Below are 22,440 nucleotides of genomic sequence, written 5' to 3'. Positions count from 1 at the left end.
CACACTCTTGTTTGGGGGCAGGGAGCATGATACACTAGACTGTGATTAAAAAGAATAATTCAGGGCTTCCCTGGTGGCGCAGTGGTTGAGAGTCTGCCTGCCGATGCAGGGGACACAAGTTTGTGCCCCGGTCCGCGAAGATGCCACATGCCGCGGAGCGGCTGGGCCCATGAGCCATGGCTGCTAGGCCTGCGCGTCCGGAGCCTGTGCTCGGCAACGGGAGAGGCCACAGCAGTGAGAGGCCCGCGTACCGCAAAAAAAAAAAAAAAAAAAAAAAAGAATAATTCAGTGTGCTTCCTGCACAACAGAAGTGTCTACAAAGTGTTGGAATGTCGCTGTCACCTCAAAGCCAGTAAGAGGGGCAGCAGGGTGGCCTGGGGTAGAGTCCGTGCTCAGAACCCGACCCCCTGGATTTCAGACCTAGCCCTGCCCCCTACCGGCTGTGTGATGACAGGCAAGTCACAGTATCTTTGTGTTTTAGTTTCTTCTCTGTAGAATGGGGTTCACGAAGCCTAGTGCATAGAGACTTTATGAGGCTTCATGTATTAACATCCAGAAAACGCTTAAACAGTGCCCGGCACAGAGCAACCACGACATCAGTCGCAGCATTGATAAGCTTTAAATCACACTCCACTTTGATCAACATTTTTTCCTGTTTCTAGATTCCTAGAAGTTTCTAAACGTGGCCAGTACCATCTCAATACAGAGTTAGGTAAGGTAAATATTGAAAACATACAACAGAAAAGGGAAAGATTTCTTAAATCTGTGAACAAATACTTGCAAATTGGGTCAGAGCTGAGACATTCCCGGGCAGGAAAGGCAGCTTGGAAGGAAACATCGTTATGAAAATCAGCGAGGACGTCAGAGGAGCATAAACCCCACAACACTGGACTCACCCGGTCCCCAGCCTTCCCTCCCCTTTTCCTGTGGGACAGCGGCCTCCCCTCCCCCAGGGAGCCAGAGGAGCCAGGCCCTCCCATTCTGCAGGCCCAGGACGGCCTGCCAGCTTCTCCAGGGTGGGGGGGGGGGGGCCTCTGTTTGGGACCTGAAAAATACATTCTGGGCTCCAGAACATGAAAGAAAAACCCTTGCAAGACTGAAATTTCATTAAGTTTATTAACGGTAACAAGTGAGCTTCAATAAGGCTGATTTGAACTCTGGCCTCTTGATGACTGCCAGGAAAGAATAATCATTCATTAGTCAAATATTTTAAAACAATTTAAAAGCTTAGTGCAGTGGGTTTTCAGAGGACGGAGAGAGGAAAGGGGGCCCCTAGACAAAATTAGGATGATTGCCGATTTCACTCTGCAGGTGCTTCCCAGCCGGACGTTTTTAAAAGGTTCAGGTGTGGCCCCCAGGCTCCGAGCCTCCATAATGGATTTCTCGTTCTCCAATGTAATCAGGTGTTTTCACTGTTCACCGCTTCTAGGGAAAGAGGCCCTTCTTCTCCTTTTGTAAAAGAGCATTTTCTCTGAGCAAAGCTACCTGTTTCAGGTTTCACAGCAAGTTTCCATTGCTGTAGAATCTGCAGTGTCAGAACCGGGAGTACACGAGGGTCCCAGAAGGGGACCTGGGCGCTGAAAGAGGCTCCGTCACCTGCACCGTCACACAGCTAGAGGGTGGCAATCCTCGGACTTGAACTCGGTGTTCTTCGAGGTTGAATCTGTGCTTCTCCTGCATCTCCTCGGTAAGCAAAGCTGCGTTGCCTTGGCTCTGTCATTTCTGATCGGTTTCCTTTGAGTGCATTGGTCGTCCGTCTCTCCAGGCTGGAACTGTGATCTTTTCGGTACATTGGGAGGACTGCGGTGTGGTGTCAGAGGCACGGGATTCAGAGTCATATAGATGCTGGCTCAACTGTGGCCAATGCACATACCGGGGAGCAGAAAGAGCTCCTTCCGAGGGCTGCCTGGCAAGAGTTTCGGCTCAATAAATCTCCTGGCAGGCCCCCCATTTGTTGGTGTAAAATTAGTCATTTATTTGCGCCATGTTTGTTTTTTTGGGGGGCTGAGGCCGGCCTTGGGAATGCTGTCTCCCCCAGGCCATGCAGAATCAAAGGCCCCTTTCGCTGACTTTCTAGCCCCTGAATCTGCTGGTGTGGGATCTTCTGGGCTGAGCTCAGTAAAGCTCCCTGAGCAGTAAATGGTGCAGAGGGAAAGATGAACACACGAGTCTTTCCAAAAGCCGTCGTCTGTGGTGGTGATCAGAACGTTTTCATTCAATATCCCAGTGGAAGGAAGCAGAGATGCACATTCACCCCCAATTTGTATTTGCCGTGGGGGTGAATTATGTGACACTGGTGTTTGGGTAGCAGATTTTCCTTCTGGATTATTTTCTGCTCCGGCGATTATTAAGATTTATAGCGAGTCCCTGAGGCACCTCAGCTCACAGGTTGGGAAGCCAGCCTAGAGGCCAGAGGATTTCCTGGTTGGAGGCTATGGTGCCGCTCATCCAGAAACTGGAAAGGCAACTTGGTTTTCCTTGGGACGTGTGAGAAGGCTTCGCTAACTATCTCCGAAGCCCGGAGTTTATAACACCCTCTCCTCACTGTGGGATCTATCAGCAGCCACACAGCAACTACCACGGGGGGCAACCCACAGGGGCCCCACCGGCGGATTATTTTTGAGCAGATCATGACGGCCAGTCCTTCACAGCCTGGGTTGAAATTTCAGACAGTTGTTTATCAGATTCGTAGTAAAACTCCACTGGTGATTTGCAAAGAGTCAAATCCCACGTCCCCGGTGCACCGGCAAAGTCCTCCGGGGGGCACGCTTAGTCCAGCCCTGGGTTCTGGAAAGCTGAGGGGCAGGAGTCAGGTCTTCAGGCTGGCCTCCCTCCAGCCCAGGCTCCCCGACAAGGTGGGCAGCTGGCGGTGGGGGGTGGAGGGCACCCACGGCTTTATCAGCAGACAGAATCTGGGACCCTCCCCCTCCCCGGTCTCCACCACCCATCTGTAAGCTGGAGGTGATGGTGGCCCTGCTCTGCTGGATTCTGGTGGTGACTGAATGAGGATGTACAGGGGGGTGCTGGTGTGTACTGGGCTCCAGGGACTGGTGGCTCTGATGATCTTTCTTCTTCTGAGGAACATTCTCAGTAACAAGCTCCTCCTTTCCAAGAAAACATTCTTTTTTATATTTATTTATTTTTGTCTGCGTTGGGTCTTTGTTGCTGCGTGCGGGCTTTTTCTAGTTGCGGTGAGCAGGGGCTGCTCTTCGTTGCGATGCGTGGGCTTCTTATTGCAGTGGCTTCTCTTGCGGAGCACGGGCTCTAGGCACGTGGGCTTCAGTAGTTGTGGTACGTGGGCTTCCGTAGTTGTGGCTCACAGGCTCTAGAGCGCAGGCTCAGCAGTTGTGGTGCACGGGCTTAGTTGCTCCGCGGCATGTAGGATAGGATCTTCCCCGACCAGAGCTCAAACCTGTGTCCCCTGCACTGGTAGGTGGATTCTTAACCACTGCGCCACCAGGGAAGCCCTCCAAGAAAACACTCTTTTTCACCTTTCTAAACTCTAGCAAAGAAAAAAAAAAAGGCCAATCTCAATAGAAACCCACTAGGGGACCTCCCTTCCAGGGGCTGCTTGCCCCTGTGATTAGAATGAGAACCACCGGGTAGCGCCTCACGGGTCTTTGGTACGAATTACATTTACGGCCACTCTAATCATAGGTAAAAAAAATTGGCCTTAACAAACAAGATCAGCCCCAGGTGTGAGCTGGCGGAGGCGAGGCCTGGGCCATTTCCGGGGCCTAAGTGGACCAGAAGCGAGAAGGTAAGACGTTTAGGTCCTGAACCACCTTTGGGGAACTCAAGTGCTCGAGGCTAGTCGGGATTCTTCACCAGAAGCTGAGCAGAGTTTGGAAATGCTTCCAGAGGAAGTGATCCTTCGTGGGGACAATGTGTGTTCTGCGTCCCTCCTTTCTCTCCCTGATGCTTTTATCCTCAGGGTTAGCCCAGGGTCCAGGTTCCCAGTATCCTGGTGGCAGGGACCTTCGTTACAGAGGCACCAGGCACCTACCAGACGTCCATCAGCACAGGCATCAAAGACAGAGTTCATTGATTTTCTCTCAACCGGCTTACAGTCTGGTTGGGGAGTTAAAATTACCAGTCTCTCTAAATAGGTAATCTTTAAAAGACCCCATAAGATTATCCCAAAGCCAGAGGCATGATTATTTCTCAATAGAATCAGGAAGATTTTCAGAGGGGAGAGCATCTCGTGAAGATCTGCAATGTTTCTGTCGTGGGCAACCGGCACCACCTCCACCTTGGGGGCCCTTTCCGGTCACAGAGTCGGGCTGAAATCCTTCCTTCTCGCCTGGGGGGGGCATCCCCTCATCTAAGGTCCTGGGAAGGAGCGTCACACATGGGCTTTCTTGTGTGCTCACAGCCCTTCCATTCACGTTAGCACCCGACTCTCCAGGTCACCCCTTCCCCAGGGAGTGCTGACTCATAACCCAGACCCCGTGCACTGAGACGTGACTGATGCCGGAAAAGCAGGCTGGTTCTGCTACAGTCACGAGGCGGCGGTGGTGTCTGGGGGTCGGAAGGTCACGGGTGGGGTCGGTGGGGGGGAAACCCTGAGCGCTGCCCACTGGGCTCACGGCCCCCGGTTCCTCTGATGAGGCCGCTCAGTGTGACCAGACGGGCTTCCTCTTCTGGAGGAAGGCCTTGACCCCCTCCTGGGCATCCGGCAGGCCCAGGTTGTCCACCATAGTCTGGGAGGTGAGGTGGCAGGCGGTCCTGAGGTCCCGAGCCAGCTGCCCGTAGAGGGCGGCTTTGCCCAGCGACAGCACGGGCCGGCCCGGCGAGGCCACCTTCCTCGCCATCTGTGTGGTCTCGTCCTCCGGCACCACCCTGCTCAGCAGCCTGTGGAGCAGGGCCTCCCGCGCAGAAACAGGCTCCCCGGTGAAGAGCACCTCCAAGGCCACCTGTGGGAGGGGACAGGGGCCGTTACTTAGGCACCGGCCATCCTGCGACCCAGCGCTGCCCAGGCCCCACCCGCCCCGCTTCACTCTGCAGAGACTGTTTGTACCGTGACGCTCGGCCCAGTTACCTGCTCCTCAAACACCATGTCCCCATCACCCCTGAGGTCTTCCATCCCCAGACTCCTGCCAAGGACGGGATCCATGAGCACCCAGGAGAGAGGGGGACCCTTCTCATCTCCTTCAGGTCACGTGTCACCACTCTATTGAAATCACAGCTCACACCCCAGCACCATCCCCCCTTCGGGCTGCATTGTCTTCCTTTGCACTTTCACCATTTACTATATAGCTTACACATTCATTTTGTTTATTGTATTATCTCCTTTATTGGCACATAAGCTTCACTAGGGTCAGAGACTTTTTTTTTTTTACTCTTCTGTTTATTTCTGTATCGCCAGCACGAGAAGAGTACCTTGCACATAGTAGGCAGCCTCCAGGATATTTACTGGTGAGTGATTTAAGGAGTGGATGGATGGAGGCAAACACAGTACAGGAGAGGTGATGCCACAGTCCTGCAGAGGCCGGGTCAGAAGGTGACACGGCTTCCACTGGTTCTTTCTCTCCGGCTGTTGAGCTTGGAGCCCAGCTGCCACGCCGTGAGGAAGCCCGAGCCACTCTGAGGCTGAGACACAGCCTGTGTGCCCCTGACCAGCCCAGCCGAGGTCTCAGCTGAGTGGCAGCCTCAACAGCCAGATGTGGGAGTGGGCGGGCCCTCAGACCACCGCCCCCAGCTGTCATGCTCCCCTTCCAGATCTTCCCAGCTGAGGCCACGGACACTGTGGTGCAGAGATAAGCCTTCCTCTCTGAGCCCTGTTCAAGTTGCAGATTCACGAGCTAAACAAATTACTATTGTTTGGAGCCACTGAGTTGAGGGTGGTTTGTTATAGATCATTGGACTAGCTTGCGGTATCATCAGCACTTAGGTCATGGTTTTTCAACCTCAGGGCTATTGTATGTTTTTGACCAGATAATTTTTTTGTTGTGTGGGGCTGTCTTGGGCATTGTAGGATGTTTGTGGCATCCCTGGCCTCTATCTACTGGGCAGCAGTACCCCTGTCCCAACTTGTGACAATCAAAGCACTGCCAAACGGCCCCTGGCACCAGTACTGCTCCCAGATTAGAACCACCGATTAAGGTGGTTTTTTGAATCATGAGACTAGATTGTATCACTGGGGGATTGGGCTTTGGTGAAAGAGGAGAGGCCAGAAAGCGGGTACAGATGCCATCATAGGTGCAGATGGAGCACACAGTGGACTGGACTGGCCACCAGGGACAAGGCGATGTTGGCCCCATTTTCTCCTCTGCAGTTAGGGGAGAGGACTAAATCCCAATGTTGTCCAATTTTGGAAACTTCATGATGACATGCTGGAGGCAGCAGGAGCCAGAGACTATTTCATAGTTGAAGAGGAACAGCATTGTCACTGCAAAGCGTGTCTGAAGTGCCTGTGTGAATGTGGAGCTAAAAACCGGCGCTGCTGATCCAGGGCTGCTAAGTAAGACGCCCCTGAAGACGCCCAGCGAGTCCCAGTGAAGGGCAGAGGCCAGGGGGTCCGATCTGGGGAAGGAGCAAGAGAACACGAGAGTCCCCCCCTGTCCCGGGCACTCATGTTCCTGGCCTGCCTTCAGCTTCCTACCTGGTCCTGCCTAGTTCATGGCCCTCTCTGGCATCAGTGTCCTTACCGGCCTGGTGGGGTAACGCTATTTAGCACCACATTGATTTATAGGGGTTGTACCCACACGGATCAGATAATAGAGTGGCATTCCCTGAGAAAAAGAAAGCCTATTTATGGCGAATTAGCACAATCTTTACTTACTGTTTCCCCTGCAACTTCAGATGAGAGAAGAAAATACCTCCTCTCACCCTTTTCTGTTATCAACCCTTGTTAGGGTCCCCCTAACAAGGTGGTGATTTTATACTTCCTCTTCCCGGAGTATCTGTATTAAAAGCAACAAAAAGCACTTGAAGCCAAGGCTGAACTTCAAGGCTGACCCCTGGTGTCTGATGTCCCCAAGTTCCAATCCCACTTACCAACCACACAAACTTAAGGGGGCAGTTGAACCCTCTGAGTCTGTTTCCTCATCTGAAAAAATGGGAGTAAAGATTCCTATTCTCCTGCAGAATTGTGAAGATTGGAGAAAGCTGTGTAAAACTTATACTACAGTGCAGGGCACCCAGGAGGCCCCTAGTAAATGCAGTGCCTGTTATTAACAGGCTTCTTCCTCCTGTAAATTTGTATGAATCTCCAGTGTTGGCTTTAGGTATCAAGGCCCCTGATTATTTAAAGCAGAGGCGTCTCTGGGGTTCCTCAAGGCACGTGTAGGAGAAGAACTAGCTGGTGGTGCGTCAGCATTAGGGCTGCGATTCGGCAGGACCGGAAGGGAGGGACCAGACAGGGGATCATGGGTTAACTTCATCAGCCGGGAGACCTCCGGTGAGTCACTGAGACCCCAGCCCTTCCGTGAGGTGGGCTGTTGAACATACGCCTGTGGTGGCCACAGCGTCACCGTTAACATGCAGATTCTGACGCGGTGGGTCGGGGGGGGGGCCTGAGACCCCCTGTTCCCAGGCTCTCTGGTGATCCGCACGCGGGCTGGGTAGCAAGGTTTTCACTTAACATCCTCTCCATCTTGCAAGTTCTACTCTGATCTAATCAATTAGGAATTCAGATCCCGCAGATGCACAGTTACTGTGGGTAAACTGGAGGAAGCAAGTGTTCCCGCGGAGACTTGACTGGTTTGGGAAGCCGGGGCTCTGGTCTTTCACATGCTCCCCCTGCCCGTGGTACCCACTGCTTTAGGGGCTGGGTGAGACCAGCTCTGACTGCGGGAGGGAGCAGCTGTACCAGGCAGGTCGTCTATACGTGCAACGAAGATGCATATTTAACTCAAGCTGGGGGAGGGGGACACTTTGCACACGTGATAAATGATTCACGCCCAGGCTCAGTCTGGCTGGAACGCGAGAGCTCCTCGCCACGGTTTCTGCAGGACAAAAGGCAGCGTCCTTCGCACTCTGGGCAGTTCCCTAGGGTGACCAGCAGAGGGCACTGGCGACCCACACCTGCCGCCTCAGCCGTGTTGAAAGGGGCGGAGCTTCCCGACTGGGCCACTTTGCAAAGGCACCTGCTAGTTTTGCTTCCCGGCGGATGTGCACGGGAACGCTGGCCTGTCACCCACGCAGGTGGCGGCCCGTGTATGGATGCGTCCCTGTGGGTGCAGCCAAGCACTGACGATAGGCAGGTGTGTTTTGGTCGGTTTTAGATTTTTGTGAATCCCTAGTTTTCCTCCTGGGGCGGGCCACGCAGGTGAGATTTATGCAACATGGTTCTGAGAACTGGGCTTCCTGGGAATTTAAGGCCTGTCTTTGACAAAAATTCTTTTCCTTCTTTCTTCTCGAAAACGAATTTAAAATTTGACACATATGATCAATTTGTAAGTTTCTGGGACTCAAGTATAAGCCTTGATTTTTAAAGTTTGTTTTTAATATTTTTTTTAAATGAGAATTTATTTTTAATTTTTGTCTGTATTGGGTCTTCGTTGCTGTGTATGGGCTTTCTCTAGTTGCGGCGAGCAGGGACTACTCTTCGTTGTGGTGCTCGGGCTTCTCTTGTTGCGGAGCACGGGCTCTAGAGCGCAGGATCAGTAGTTATGGCACACGGGCTTAGTTGCTCCGCGGCATGTGGGATCTTCCCTGACCAGGGCTTGAACGCACTCCCCTGCATTGGAAGGCAGATTCTTAACCACTGCGCCACCAGGGAAGTCCTAAAGTTTGTTTTGAGAAAGAATAGATTCTTATCTGGAAAGTAGGGCTGATTTAAAGTTTTCAAATGCTTTAACATGGAACCTTCCCGAATGTTAGGTGTCAAAGCTGAACAGCAGCAGGTTGGCCAAGCAACCACCTTTAATGTGCAAAAGGCCTGGAGATTTGATTTGCACAATTACAAGATACTTCGTTCATAAGCTCTGACGATAACTTTGTGATGCATTTTAATTTAATGTGCTGGCACCAGGCGGGGACTGAAGAAGTATTTATTGAATTAATACGTAACATTTAAGGTAAATGTGTATCCTGGTGGGATCCAGACACCCCCCTGGGTCTGAGGACCCTGGAGCAAGCTGTTGTGTTCTGAGGGTCACCTTTTCCAACGTGGAGCCCATGTCCAGCTGGTTTTCATAAGTGTATGTGTTTGTAGGTATCTGTCACCAGAATTTTCTCAGAAACACACATTTCTGTAAAAGCTAATGAGGTGCATGAAAGGCAGGTGTGCTCCCCTGAACCTCTTGGTCCTGCGGCTTGATTTCCCTTGGGGCTCATTTCTTTTGTGCCTCCGGCATATGAGCAACTGCTAATTTTCCTAGTTGATGCTAAAATGGTTAATATATTCTAGAAAGCAATTTAGATTCCCTACTTGCTATGACTCTGGCACCCCCTTTAAAAACAGATTTCCAGTTGAGAATAAGGATGTATTTTTCCTTACAAGGAAAACAAGGAAACCACCGGTTTCCACTTAAGAGCTGTTCAGTAAACATTCTTTATGACGTTATAGGAAGGAGGAAAGTTTGTGAAGAAAGTGGACTTCACTCGGGTTAGCAACAACAGAACAACTCTGGCAATGCAGCTCCTTCTGGGGCAGATTCGACACACCATGTACAGGACATTCCTGCAACCACTGCAAACCTGACACACTCAGTGTATCAGCTACTTTCAGTCCGTTCTGGAATGAGACAGATTGCTGGCAGCGACAGAATGTTCTAGCCTCTTATACTGGCATATGTCACCATGCTATTATAGCTCATGGGCAACCTTTCCATGCAACAAAACTGTGTCTGAATTGCATTTCAAATAAGAGTGCAAAAAATGTTCACCTTTATGAAAACAAATCATATCTAAAAACCTAACCAGCTGTACTGAGGGGTAGGCAAGAATGAAAAGCAGTGATTTACAAACTGACAGCCACTGGGATAACCTCCCAACACGAGACATTAGTACATTCAGCCAGCTCTGCTTTGGGCAGAATGTCCTGAATCAAACGGTACTTTCAACAAGAAAGTTCTGGAACTCACCCTCACAGGCACTGGAGGATCACAGTTAGCAAGGAGGTGCAGGGAGTTCAGTTACCTTTCTCGGCACCGCTCTCCCCAAGGCCACCCTGGGGGTGGAGCAGAAGAGCCCGATGTTCACGCCCGGCATGGCAAAGGAGAACTTGTCACTCGCCACAGCAATGTCACAGCTGGCAACCAGCTGACACCCGGCGGCAGTGGCCAGGCCGTTCACCATGCGATGATGGGGACCGGGTGGGTCTGGATCAGCATCATGACCTGAAGAGCAAACACACCTGCTTCGCTTCCATCCAAGAGTGAGGTGCGACAGTAACACTCAGGATTTTATGTGACTTTACTGTTTTCAGAGCCCTTTTCATATGCTATCAGTGTATCAGATTCTATGACAAAAAGGGTAGGGGAAGTCACAAAGAGAATAATTTTCATTAAATATCGACGGTGAGCCAGACTGTGTGATTTGGTCTTCCTGAGATCCAGGAGGAAGGAACCAGAACACCAAGGCTCACGGGGGAAGTAACCCCCTAAGGCCACCAGATCTGCGAGGGCGGCTATGGGGTCTGAGCCACCTCTGTCTGACTCCAGGCCCCTGGTCTGTCCCTAAGCATGATTTCTGTGAGGATGCTATCCCCTCAACCGCTCCCCTAGCAACCCCGCTGCAGAAGAGGGCTGACTTTGACCTCTGGGGAACAAGCAGTTCTGTCCCAAAGGTGCCTGCGTGGAGCTCTTGTGTTAAAAGTCTGAAACAGGTGGGAAAGGGCCTGGGAAGTAATTTCCTTAGTAATTACTTCTCCAATTACCACCATGATACTCTCTCAATTCTATTAAGATGGTGGGGAACACCCTGCTGTCATCAAAATAAACAAAATTCCAGGGCTTCCCTGGTGGCGCAGTGGTTGAGAGTCCGCCTGCCGATGCAGGGGACATGGGTTCGTGCCCCGGTCCGGGAGGATCCCACATGCCGCGGAGCGGCTGGGCCCGTGAGCCATGGCCGCTGAGCCTGCGCGTCCGGAGACTGTGCTCCGCAACGGGAAAGGCCACAAAAGTGAGAGGCCGGCATACCGGAAAATAAATAAATACATAAATAAAATAAAATAAACAAAATTCTAAAATGCATTGGCACAGAGAGGGTAGCTGGAAACTGGCTCAGGTGAGACCCCTCCCCCCCAAAATCTCCAGAACTTTAACTTAGTTTTGCAGCTTATGAAGTAACTTGGCTAATTTCTCCATTTTTTCCGTGACACTCTAAACAGATGGTGTTACTATGGTGACTTCAGTGTATAAATGTTTGCCCTTCGACCCCGGCAGGAGGGAGGGGAGGCGGGGACCTGGCCTTGCTTCCCACGCAGCCGCTCCAAGGAAAACGACCTTCACGGATCCCAAGGTTTTGCCTGAGGAACTTACCTTTTGTGCTCATGAACATTTGGTACTTGTCAGCTTTATTATAAAGTGACCAATTATATAGTTAGGGATATGATATCATATTCCTGATATCAGGAATTGGGGGTTCGCCTTTTGAGAATCTGGTAAATGCTATTGACCCTCCTCCAGAGGAATGCACATACACGTACCAGCACCCAAACTGCTGGTGGGTACAGGGGGTTCGTGCACATACGTGAGGATGGGGAGGGTGAGGGGCAGCGCTGCTTCTCAGGGGACACAGTAGCAAGCAGGCTGCACAACAGCATGTAAGGTCTGACTGCAGAGGCAGAAAAGACTGTTTCAGCTCTGAGTGTCATCCGTCACCTGATCAGCTGAAGGTAGGAAGAGTCAGTTGGCTGTGACTTGGGTGGCACAGTCTGTCTCCTGCCTGTCGTCTAGGAAGGGCTGAGATTCCACACAAGCTGCTGGGAAATACTTAGGCAATCCAGTAGATCACCAACATTAAAAATATCCTACCCTCGATCTAGGAATTCTAAGAGATAATCTGAAATAGGGCAAAAAGCTGTCTGGACCAAGATGTTCACCAAATCATTATTTTATAATAGTAAAAGCTATAAATAATATAAATATACAAAAATAAGTAAATGGCTATATAAACTAAAATATATTCCAATGCAATGGAATGCTACATTCTCATTACAATGAAATTTTCTGAGAGAAATATCAGCATGGTGGTCTGCAGTGAGGCTGCTGGGTACTGACACCCCAGCTATCACTTACTTTCTTCCTATCCCTCAGTCTTCACATCTGTAAAATGGGTATAATTATAGTAATAACCTTACAGAACAGGAAGATTATGTAAATTAACATGTCTAAAGTTCTCAAAGTATCACCTGGCACATAGTAAGCATTCAGTGCTATGATGATATTACACAATTATACTGTATAATCACACCCATGTATGATCATTCAAACAAATGGGTACACATGGGAAAGGATGAAAAAGAAATACAGCAAAATATTAATTACAGTTCTCTCTGGGTGGTATATCATGGGTGTAGTATCAGTAATTTATTTTTCTTCCTTTTATTCTTCTAGATTTTCCAAATTTTCTATAAGAAGTATCTATTACTTTTTTTTTTTTTTTTTTTTTTGCGGTACGCGGGCCTCTCACTGCTGTGGCCTCTCCCGTTACGGAACACAGGCTCTGGACACGCAGGCTCAGCGGCCATGGCTCACGGGCCCAGCCGCTCCACGGCACGTGGGATCTTCTCGGACTGGGGCACAAACCCGTGTCCCCTGCATCGGCAGGCGGACTCTCAACCACTGCGCCACCAGGGAAGCCCTCTATTACTTTTATAATTAGAAAATATTTTAAATAAAGTTAGAGAGCAATTCAGGGAAGACAGAGGGAACCTAGCTAATACACCAGCTGGGTAACCAATCCCTTGATTGTCAAGAATGATTAGTCCTCCTATTTTGCCTCCTAAATTCAGTACTTGTTTTGGTCCTGCCTATTCCAAAATGGGACATAAATTTAACTCTGCCCCAGCCTCACTGAACAGCATCATGGAGGGTTCTACGCTCGTTCCCAAAGCAAGTGTCCCTGTCCCTTTGTCACGTCAGTGGTGGGTGTGAGGAGGAGGGAAGACTCTTCCTGGACCAGGGTTTCCACCTTCAAACTTGAACGGGCCGAAAGAAGAGACCAGGGCGGGCCTCCAGCGAAAGCCCCCCACATCTGCCCAAGGGAGGTGACGTTCGCTCTTCCCTGACCAGGTGTTTCTTCTCATTTTCAATTTGCCCCATTTCTGATTTGTAAATAACTAACCGTCATGCGGCACTTGTGGTCTGTGACAAATCTGCTACAGAACTTAGATGCAGAGACAATCCAGATATTTCTTCCTTTCTTCCATCCCCTGTTCTCGTGCATAAACTGAACGGGGAAATACCTAGCTCATTCTGTTCCCATCTGCCTGCTGATTACACTTGCAAACTGAAATCTCACACAAGTTCACGGTGTTCAGATTTATCCAGGGCAATGTGATTTTCTTCAAAAAAGTATTAGAGAAGTCAGTGTACTTCAGGTCCTATTTTACTACATCGGGGTGAGGTCCTGTATGCGTCTTTTTTCAGTGAGTTGGAGGCATCCATGGGGTGGAAGCTTCCAGAAGATCTGGCCTTTGTCCGGGGTAGAATCTCAGCTCCCCTGTGGTCCTTTGCTGTTTAGATCTCAGTTCATGAAGATACCACAGAAAAGTGACCAAAACAGGCCCTTTAGGGAGGATGGAAGGGCTCCACTGGTTCTCTACAATGATTTTCTATTTTGACCAAACATACCAGATTAGTAGAAAAATAACTTTTAAAGCACCAAGTCCTGGCAAACACAACAGCGGAATGTCCTATAAGCATCATTAATGTGAAACAAAAGACTGAAGTCTTGGCTCTGACTTGCTCCCATCTCCATGAAGTCAAGTCAATCCCTTTTCCGGTTTGTCCCTCCACAAAATGAGAAACTGTAATGTGATCTCCGAAGGGGTTTCTGGAAGGGCAAGGAAAACGAGAATGTATCCCAATCACCTTCCCCTTCCCCTCTGTGATGCTCACTTCTGTCTGGTCTACAGTGAAGGTATCGCTAAATATTTGTTGAATCATTAATAAACATTGATAACCAAAGAGATGAATGACTAAGTCAATGTACGAAGGAGAAATTAGGTGAAGTAATCTTAGGGTTAGGTTATGAAACTGCTTTATACGTCTTCCTTCTCAACTAGATTTCCAGTTTCAGGTCGGCTGGAAACTCTTTTTTCCTTCTATTTCCCTCAATATCTTGCAAGTATGCATATAGCAGGTGCTCAATAGATGCTCATTAAATGAACAATGTGTTACTTAAAGTTGGATTCTATATTTTTGGTTATCTGGGTTGATTTGATGCATTTGTAAGTCACCCCCAACTTTTGTCCTTCCTCCCCTGTATCTGTTGTCAATTTCCCTCCTTAATGTGGTTAAAGAGACAGAAGACGGAGGTGAAAATGAAGGTTATTTTCCTAGGAGGCAGTGATTATAAAGGTTAGTTGAAAGAAGCATTTGAAAATAATTTTAAAAATCCTTATTGTTAAGGGCTTCCCTGGTGGCGCAGTGGTTGAGAGTCCGCCTGCTGATGCAGGGGACGTGGGTTCGTGCCCTGGTCCGGGAAGATCCCACATGCCGCGGAGTGGCTGGGCCCGTGAGCCATGGCCGCTGAGCCTGCGCGTCCGTAGCCTGTGCTCCGCAACGGGAGAGGCCACAACAGTGAGAGGCCCGCATACCGCAAAAAAAATAAAAATAAAAAAATAGTAATCATTATTGTTATGAATGCTCTCTTTGCCATTAACAGAGTTGTTTTAGTTTAAAATTTTAAAACTTTTAATAATCTTAGGTTCTTCCTCTCTAAAGATGTACATTTCTACCCTTTACCTCTTACTTAAGACATGGATACCAAGACATACCCCCTTAAGGCAGAGATGGCAACTCTTGAGTCGCAGCTTATGTTTTCCTTTCTTTGGCCTATGGCAAGATCAAAAGCCAACCATGGTCACTTCTGAAAAGTCTACACCAAATAGTTGCTTGGATGAAGGGTTTGCCAATGACCATAGAGGTTTCAATAGTTCTGCAGTGGTGACGTCTCATAGCTTAAGACCTTATCTGTAAGCTAGAAGCCTAATTCAATATTTAATACTGTTATCACTCTCAGGCTTGCAATGTCAACTGTCACCCTGGCTTACCTCAGAACAGGTTCGGAACACTTCAGCGTGATAATCTGGGCCGTGCTCATCCGTCAGTTCCTTTCAATCATGCCCAGAAGAAAATACAGGCCCCTCAGCTGCAGTGTTTCCAGTTGAGCAAAGAAAAGACAGAGATGTAAACAGCCAGAGCTGGGGCTGTGAATAACTTCAGGGAGCGAGCGTATCGATGCTGTGGACGCTTAGAGAAAGTTAATGGCCCGATTTTGATAAGAATAATTCCAGATAGCCTGAAAAGCTGCAGCCAGTATTTTATGATGACAGTGCAGGGTGAGGCATCTGTTTTCTAAAAGGCCCCTGGTGGAAACCAATGAAGACACACAATTACAAAAAGGAGAAGGCTCAGGGACCAAGGCGACGGTACTCTTTTCAGAGTCGTCCCTTTGGTCCCACAATTTTGTTTTGGGACTTGGTCTGGCCTGAGTATACCGACTGACCCAGGGCCACATAAATCCACCAGGCCTTCAGCAGCGCCCCTGTCATTTAGCCTGTAGACAGCGGGCCACCCCTAGGGCTGGAGTCAGGAAGGTCAAAGTGTGAAGAGAATCCCTTTATTTTATAAACAAGGGACCTGAGGAGGTGGTTTTATTGTCACTGTTGTCATTAACCACCACAACAAAGTGTAATTCCACTGATAAGCTGGAAACACTTCTTCGTATTTCCTCTTGTCCTGGCGGTTCTGACAGGCAGCAAGGGAGGAAATGGCGCCATCTGGAGGTGAGCTGCCTTCCTGCATCCGGGTCACGCCCCCGACTGCTGACCTCAAACAGCTCTATTTCTTTTCTCTTCACCACATAAAACAGTTGAAAATGTATATTCAACCACCGATAAGAAGGTCACATTCTCCAGAAACACTGATCCTTAATTTTTTTTTTTTTTTTTTTTTTTTTTTGGTACGCGGGCCTCTCACTGCTGTGGCCTCTCCCGTTGCGGAGCACAGGCTCCGGACGCGCAGGCTCAGCGGCCATGGCTCACGGGCCCAGCCGCTCCGCGTCATGTGGGATCTTCCCGGACCGGGGCACGAACCCGTGTCCCCTGCATCGGCAGGCGGACTCTCAACCACTACGCCACCAGGGAAGCCCTGATCCTTAATTTTTTAAAAAAAAAGCATCACAGAGCATCATCCATATTACTTGTCTGTGGAGGCTTTAAAAATACTGACATTGCTATTATTTATACCACTGCCATCATCACCAGATAATTTGGTAAAAATTCTTACTGGAAGAAGAGCAAGGAAAGAATTGGGCAAAATGTGGCACCCTTTCTGGCACCGTTGAAGAAGACTGCTCATCTCAGTTGAGAGCCTGGTAAGAACTGAAAGACAAACCGATCGAGTGTCCTAGCCGACTAGGCAGTCTACCAAAAGGATTGGCGATTAAACCCATCATATAAGGTCCACGAGGAAATCAGTGCTCTGCTTTTGATGGGAAGACCAGCATAGCCATGAGTGGCAATGTTTAGTATCCAACAGAAAGGAAAAGACATATTTTCACTGCACAGTAATCTTTGCCATAATTTCCACAGTTAGTAGTGTCAGCACCAAGGTTCCCACCATACACAAGTTTAGGAGCTTCAAAATAATTCTCCCATTAAATGAGGGAATGCCCTAGTTAACCAAAGAATTTTGAGACACCTCTTCTGGGCTCTGCAGAACACTGAGGATGGACACCTGACCAATACCTGAAATAATAATGGCCTTCAGATCTTGGCTTTCGGCATCGTGAAGAATGTCGTTTTGGAGATCTCAGCGTCGCCAGTGACAGCGCGTTTCTTCTCTTTGGATCGCTTAAGACAATGCTCCTGCGAAGAACAATTTATAATTACCGGGTCATGTGCCAAGTCAGAACAAGTAAGGACCCCTTGCAATTCCTTTCTAATTTGGGAGCTATTTAAAAAACCCCAGAAAAGAGAGCTGTGGGCGCTCAGAGGCCATTGAGAGGGTTTGTCAACTCTCGGGAGTGACAGCCAGGTCAAGACAAGGAGACGACCTGAGATGCACGTGGGGCTCTCTCTCTTCCCTTCAGTTGTTTCCCTTTTTCTCCAAGTTTGCTCTCAGAACCATTACTGCCACCTCCACAGAAAGGGCAAGACGCAGCAGTTCCAAAATCATCGCCGCCCAGACTGAGTGGCTGCGAGGTCTGTAAGACAGCGGCAGGGTCTGGAGAGAAAATATGGCCCCAAATCTCCTCCCACCCACCCCACAGAAGAGGCAGCTGAGATGCAGATGCCAATATGCGTATCTGACAACACTGTCTTACCTTCTCTGTAGTGACATCCTGTAATTCAGCAAAATCGTTCCTGTTTGAGAATGGGGTGATACGTGAAGAACTGCGCAGCAAGAGGGCGTCCGGGACGTCATCCCCCAAAAGCTGGTGTTCAAAGGCCTGCTTGCTGTTTTAAGTACCCCACGTGCTGGTGATAATAACCTGGATTTTCATCTTACTGCCTAAACATAGAAATGTCTTCTTTTTGATCTTATATGGAATGGGCAACGAGCCAGACACCAGATGATTGTTGTATATTTTCTATCTGTTTCCCATCCATCTCCGCCCACGTTTTCTGCCTTCCTCATTCTTTTTTTCTTAATAAGTGTTTTTAATTTAATATAAATTTATTTATTTTTGACTGTGTTGGGTCTTCATTGCTGCGCGCGGGCTTTCTCTAGTTGAGGCGAGCGGGGGCTACTCTTCATTGCAGTGCGCGGGCTTCTCACTGCGGTGGCTTCTTGTTGCAGAGCATGGGCTCTAGGCGCACGGGCTTCAGTAGTTGTGGCACATGTGCTTAGTAGTTGTGGCTCGTGGGCTCTAGGGCACAGGCTCAGTAGTTGTGGCACACGCACTTAGTTACTCCTCAGCATGTGGGATCTTCCCCGACCAGGGCTCGAACCCGTGTCCCCTTCATTGGCAGGCGGATTCTTAACCACTGTGCCACCGGGGAAGTCCCTCATTCTTTTTTGAATCTTATATTTCCACTGCTGTGTCAACCCAGGGTCACCGGGCTTCTGTGCCTGCTACTCCACTGAAGCTTTGCTGCCAAGACTCTCCCGATTGCCAGAACCAAACCCAGTGGCCGCCGTGGTCCTGCTCGCCTTCTGGAAACACGCTCCTCCCCCCCGTTTTTCTGGTGCTTCTCTTGCTGCTCCTTCTCTACTTCCGTGACGGGCTCCTAGCCTTCTTCTCAGCCCCAAAGGCCACGACCCTCAGAGTCCCCTCTTTTGCCCTCTTCTTGTTCCATACACTCCTCCCGGGCCACTTCACCGTGGCCTTGGCATCAGCTACCACCTCTGTGCTGACCACGCCCAGTCTTTGCCCCACTTCAAACCTCTCTCTGAGCTCCAGACCCGCAAGTTCACCGGCCTGCTTCCGGGACTCCTCCACCGAGGCGCCCCTTGGGCGTCTTCCCCCAGTGACCTCAGCGGCCCCTCCCCCTTCGCTTATCTCAGAAAGCCATCCTGGATTGCCCAATGGCTCCGTTCCTCATTCCACAGGATATCAAACCCCGTGGATAATACCTCCTCAGAATCTCACGCGTCTGAATTCCCCCAGTGGCTACCTTGGTTCAGAACATGGGATGTCTTGCACCTGGAGCTTTAACACCACCCCTCTTGAGAGAGGATCTCTTTAAGAGTGAGGTCACCACCAGGGCAGTTGATAAAAGTGTAAACTTTCCGGGGCTTCCCTGGTGGCGCAGTGGTTAAGAATCCGCCTGCCAATGCAGGGGACACGGGTTCGAGCCCTGGTCCGGGAAGATCCCACATGCCACGGAGCAACTAAGCCCGTGCACCACAACTACTGAGCCTGCGCTCTAGAGCCCGCAAGCCACAACTACTGAGCCACAATTTCAGTGCCACAACTACTGAACAACTACCTAGAGCCCATGCTCCGCAACGAGAAGCCACCGCAATGCGAAGCCCATGCACCACAACGAAGAGTAGCCCCCGCTCGCCGCAACTAGAGAAAGCCTACGCGCAGCAACAAAGACCCAATGCAGCCAAAAAATAAATAAATTTATTTTTTAAAAAATGTAAACTTTCCATTCACGGGGCAAGAGATGGTCCCTGTAGATGCCACAGTGAGCTGTCGGAAGGCCATCCTATCGGCGTAAACCACCAGAAGGTCCAGGAGGCAAGACACTGCCAGATTCCCACACAGGGGCAACACTCAACATGTATCTGTTGACTGAATTCATGACCAAAAAGAGCATTTGTTTTTCATGGCCAGTTCCATCACTGCTGTGGATTTTAACCTTGTCTAGTTTTTTGGCATCTCTTTTAAACCTAAGTGGCAAGTACCCTGAGATGGCACGGCAAGAGTGATGACAAGTTTGGAGGCGGATGGGCCTTTCTCTGACTCCTGGCAACCCTACCTCCTGGCCATGTGTGCTCGAACAGGCTGTTACCTCTCTGAACCCTGTCAAGTGGCGTTATCTACCTAGTGGGCTGTAGCAAGGGCTGGGATAAGGAGTGTGTAGCGCCGAGCACAGTACCCAACTCTGAGCTGGCCCTCACTACACGGCAGTACTGCCACCGAGAGAAGCAGCTTTGAAAAGGAACACTTGAGTGAGTTGCTCCAGCTCACCCACTTAGTGCCTGACATAGTTCTGCTTTAGCGCTGGTCTCCGGGCTTCCTTGCTACTAAACCATTCCCAGCATGTATGATAGATTGTTCCCACCATCCCCGCTTCTGATTCATGTTTAACTCTGGAGAATCAATGAGATCTTCTGTTGCCTGGCTGCCGTGCCAAATGGGCCAGATTTGCAAAAACAGAAGTGCCCTTGAAAATGGGCAAGAGGGCCCCTGCCCGGGCCCTCTTCTAGCGGTGCCCCTCCAGGTGAGCAAGGAGTCCACTGGGAAGTTGGGATGTGCCCACCTCGAAATCACCACCCTCTTCCACACCCCGCCCCAGTCACCTGAAACCCTGGAATTCCCTGGCTCTGCAGTGGGAACCATTAGGCCCAGAGGGTGGCTGTGAGCAGTTGTCTGTAGGGGGTGAAGGATTAGACAGATTGTGGGCATGCTGCACGGGGTGTCTGCAGACCTGTGTGCCAAGCCCCTGGCAGAGCAGCAGGAGGGAGGGGTGGAGAGGTGGGGCAGGCAGGCAGCACAGGGTGGGAAGGAAAGAACAAAGCTGCAGGCTCTCTCCTGCTTTGGGGGAGTTCCTAGGAGCCTGGGGATTGTAAATTCAAACACAGCCTTCCAGGTCTTAGGACGGCCTACTCGTGAGGGGAGGAGAAGAAAACATATTTCACAGCTTGATTTGTAAGGTCTAAATACTCAGACATGCTACCTAGGCCTCCCTCTGCACTCTTGCCCTGGCCAGGCAAACGTCAGAGGTGAGGCCTGGATGGGGCTGGGGCCTTCTACCTTTATCACGCCACCGTCCACTTTCAAGTTTGTGCCCTGGTATGTTTTTGTAAAAGGGTTTTAGGCTTGTTGAGCCAAAGGGCAGAGCTCAGTACCCTGTGTCCTTTAGCCTATTTATTTACCTGCCCTCACGTGGGCACTTCTAGATGATGGCCAAGGAGCAGCTCGGCTATGCCTGACCTCGCCTCGGAGCCAGGTCAAGTTTGTGAGGCACAGAACCCTCTACTGAAGGGCTTTCTCAAAGGTACAGCAGCGGTGGCGCCTCCCACAAGGCTGCCCACGCTGAGCCCAACTGCACTGTCGACTTGGCCTGCGTTTAAAGGCAGTGCTGGAGGCCTCCCAGGTAGCCCCACTTAAATCCTCCGTGTGCGTCCTGCAGGGTCGCGAAGGCCACTGGGCCCAGGCAAGGGACGTCTGTAAACGCAGCATCCGCGGATTCCCTCCACGTCGGACTTCTCCGCCGGACCGATCCGCTGTGATGGATAAACTGGGCTCCGTGGTGGGCGGAGCTGACCACTGACGGAGCCTCACTGTACTCCGCGTGGGGTGGCGCGGTCGGCGGCCCGGCCTCCTCCGCCCCTCTCTCTTCCCGGGTCCCGCCGGCCACCCTCCCTGGGAACAGCCCCGCACGCCCGCGGGCCGCTGACCTGATGCCGTCCCGCTGCCGCGTGCTGGCGGGTCGCGACCCCGGCTCCGGCCGCCCGACCCCGGCCGGTCCCCCGCTGCAGAAGCTGGCGGTGAGCGGAGGCCACGGGCCGCGCCGGAGCCAGCCCGACCCCTTCACCCCCAAGGCCCGCAGGCCCGCGGCGGCGGCCATGGCGGCCAGAGACGCGCCGGGGTCGGACGCCGCTGAGCTCGACGCCAAGGACCGCGGGCTCTGGGCGCTCCGAGGGGCGCGGGAGCGAGCCGGGCAGCTGCGCTTCGACCGATCCGGACAGCGGGCAAAACCGAGTCGGGGATCGCAGGCCCAGGTTTCGACCGGACTCTTCTCCCAGGCCGGACCCAGCCCCCGCCGCCCCGCCCCCGGGTCCCTGCCGCCCCGCCCCACCCCACCGCCCGGGCCCCCTAGTCTTCCGGCCCCGCCCCGACGCTCCGCCCCCCGTAACCCCTCCCCTGGCGCCCCAACCACCCTTGCTCCACCCCCGAGCCCCGCCCCCGATATCCCTACACCGCCTCTGATCCCTCCCCCCGCCCCGCCCCTTCCCCCGCGCCGCCCCGCCCCCGGGTCCTTGGCGCCCTTCCCGGGAGGAGCTGAGGGGTTGGTTCTGGGGTGAGCGACTCTAAACCTTCAGGCAAGCTCTGAGAGTTTTTTCCCTTGCAAGGCCAGATGAAAGGGTTTAAGGAGGCGAGGAGTGGTGTAGCTTGCTCCTTTTTGTTACAACACCAAGAACATAGTGGTTTGCCTGGATTAGGAGAAAAATGAAGTGTCGGCAGGTAGCGAATGATGTGAGCTAGGGACGTCACCTTTTTACAAATTGCTTTATCCTACCCATCCTATCCCAGGCCTCTCATGTGATCCCAGGTCACTACTTGAGCTGTATCCCACTCAGCTATTGGCTTTTAAATGCTTTGTGTCTTCTCTTATCGAGAACCCGTGGGATCTACGTTTATATCTTGCGTTTTCCCAATGCACCAAGGAGGGAAAGGGAGGCCCTTTTCAGGATCTAAGTGGCTGGCACGAGACAGGGCACATCCTGCGGCTGAGAGCTGAAGTGTGATGAGAAGATCCTCATTGTCATTTGCTAGTTAACTGCTTCCTGTATTCCTTAACTTCCTAAAGTCTGGAGATTTGCAGGATACTTGGAAGGAAGGGTCTGGGCCCTCAAAGATCTTCCAGTCTGTAGGGTTGACACCATGCCCAGGACCCTCCTCGGGCTTTGACACTGAGAA

General features: G+C 51.0%; 1 protein-coding gene across 1 annotated transcript; it reads right to left on the bottom strand.

Moving 5' to 3' along the window:
- Positions 1-1,097: 1,097 nt before the first annotated feature.
- On the bottom strand, positions 1,098-21,572 carry ECHDC3 (enoyl-CoA hydratase domain containing 3). Its single transcript, XM_019933250.3, is given in 7 exon segments — positions 1,098-4,916; positions 10,087-10,247; positions 10,250-10,286; positions 15,170-15,267; positions 16,868-16,929; positions 16,931-16,987; positions 21,198-21,572. Coding segments are annotated over 7 exon segments (885 nt in total). The 5' UTR covers positions 21,368-21,572; the 3' UTR covers positions 1,098-4,616.
- Between the last annotated feature and the right edge of the window lie 868 nt (positions 21,573-22,440).

This window comes from Tursiops truncatus, chromosome 2, assembly GCF_011762595.2.
Source record: "Tursiops truncatus isolate mTurTru1 chromosome 2, mTurTru1.mat.Y, whole genome shotgun sequence".
Taxonomy (NCBI): Eukaryota; Metazoa; Chordata; class Mammalia; order Artiodactyla; family Delphinidae; genus Tursiops; species Tursiops truncatus.
The sequence above is the reverse complement of the archived record's forward strand: the minus strand, read 5'-3'. Positions and strand labels throughout refer to the sequence as shown.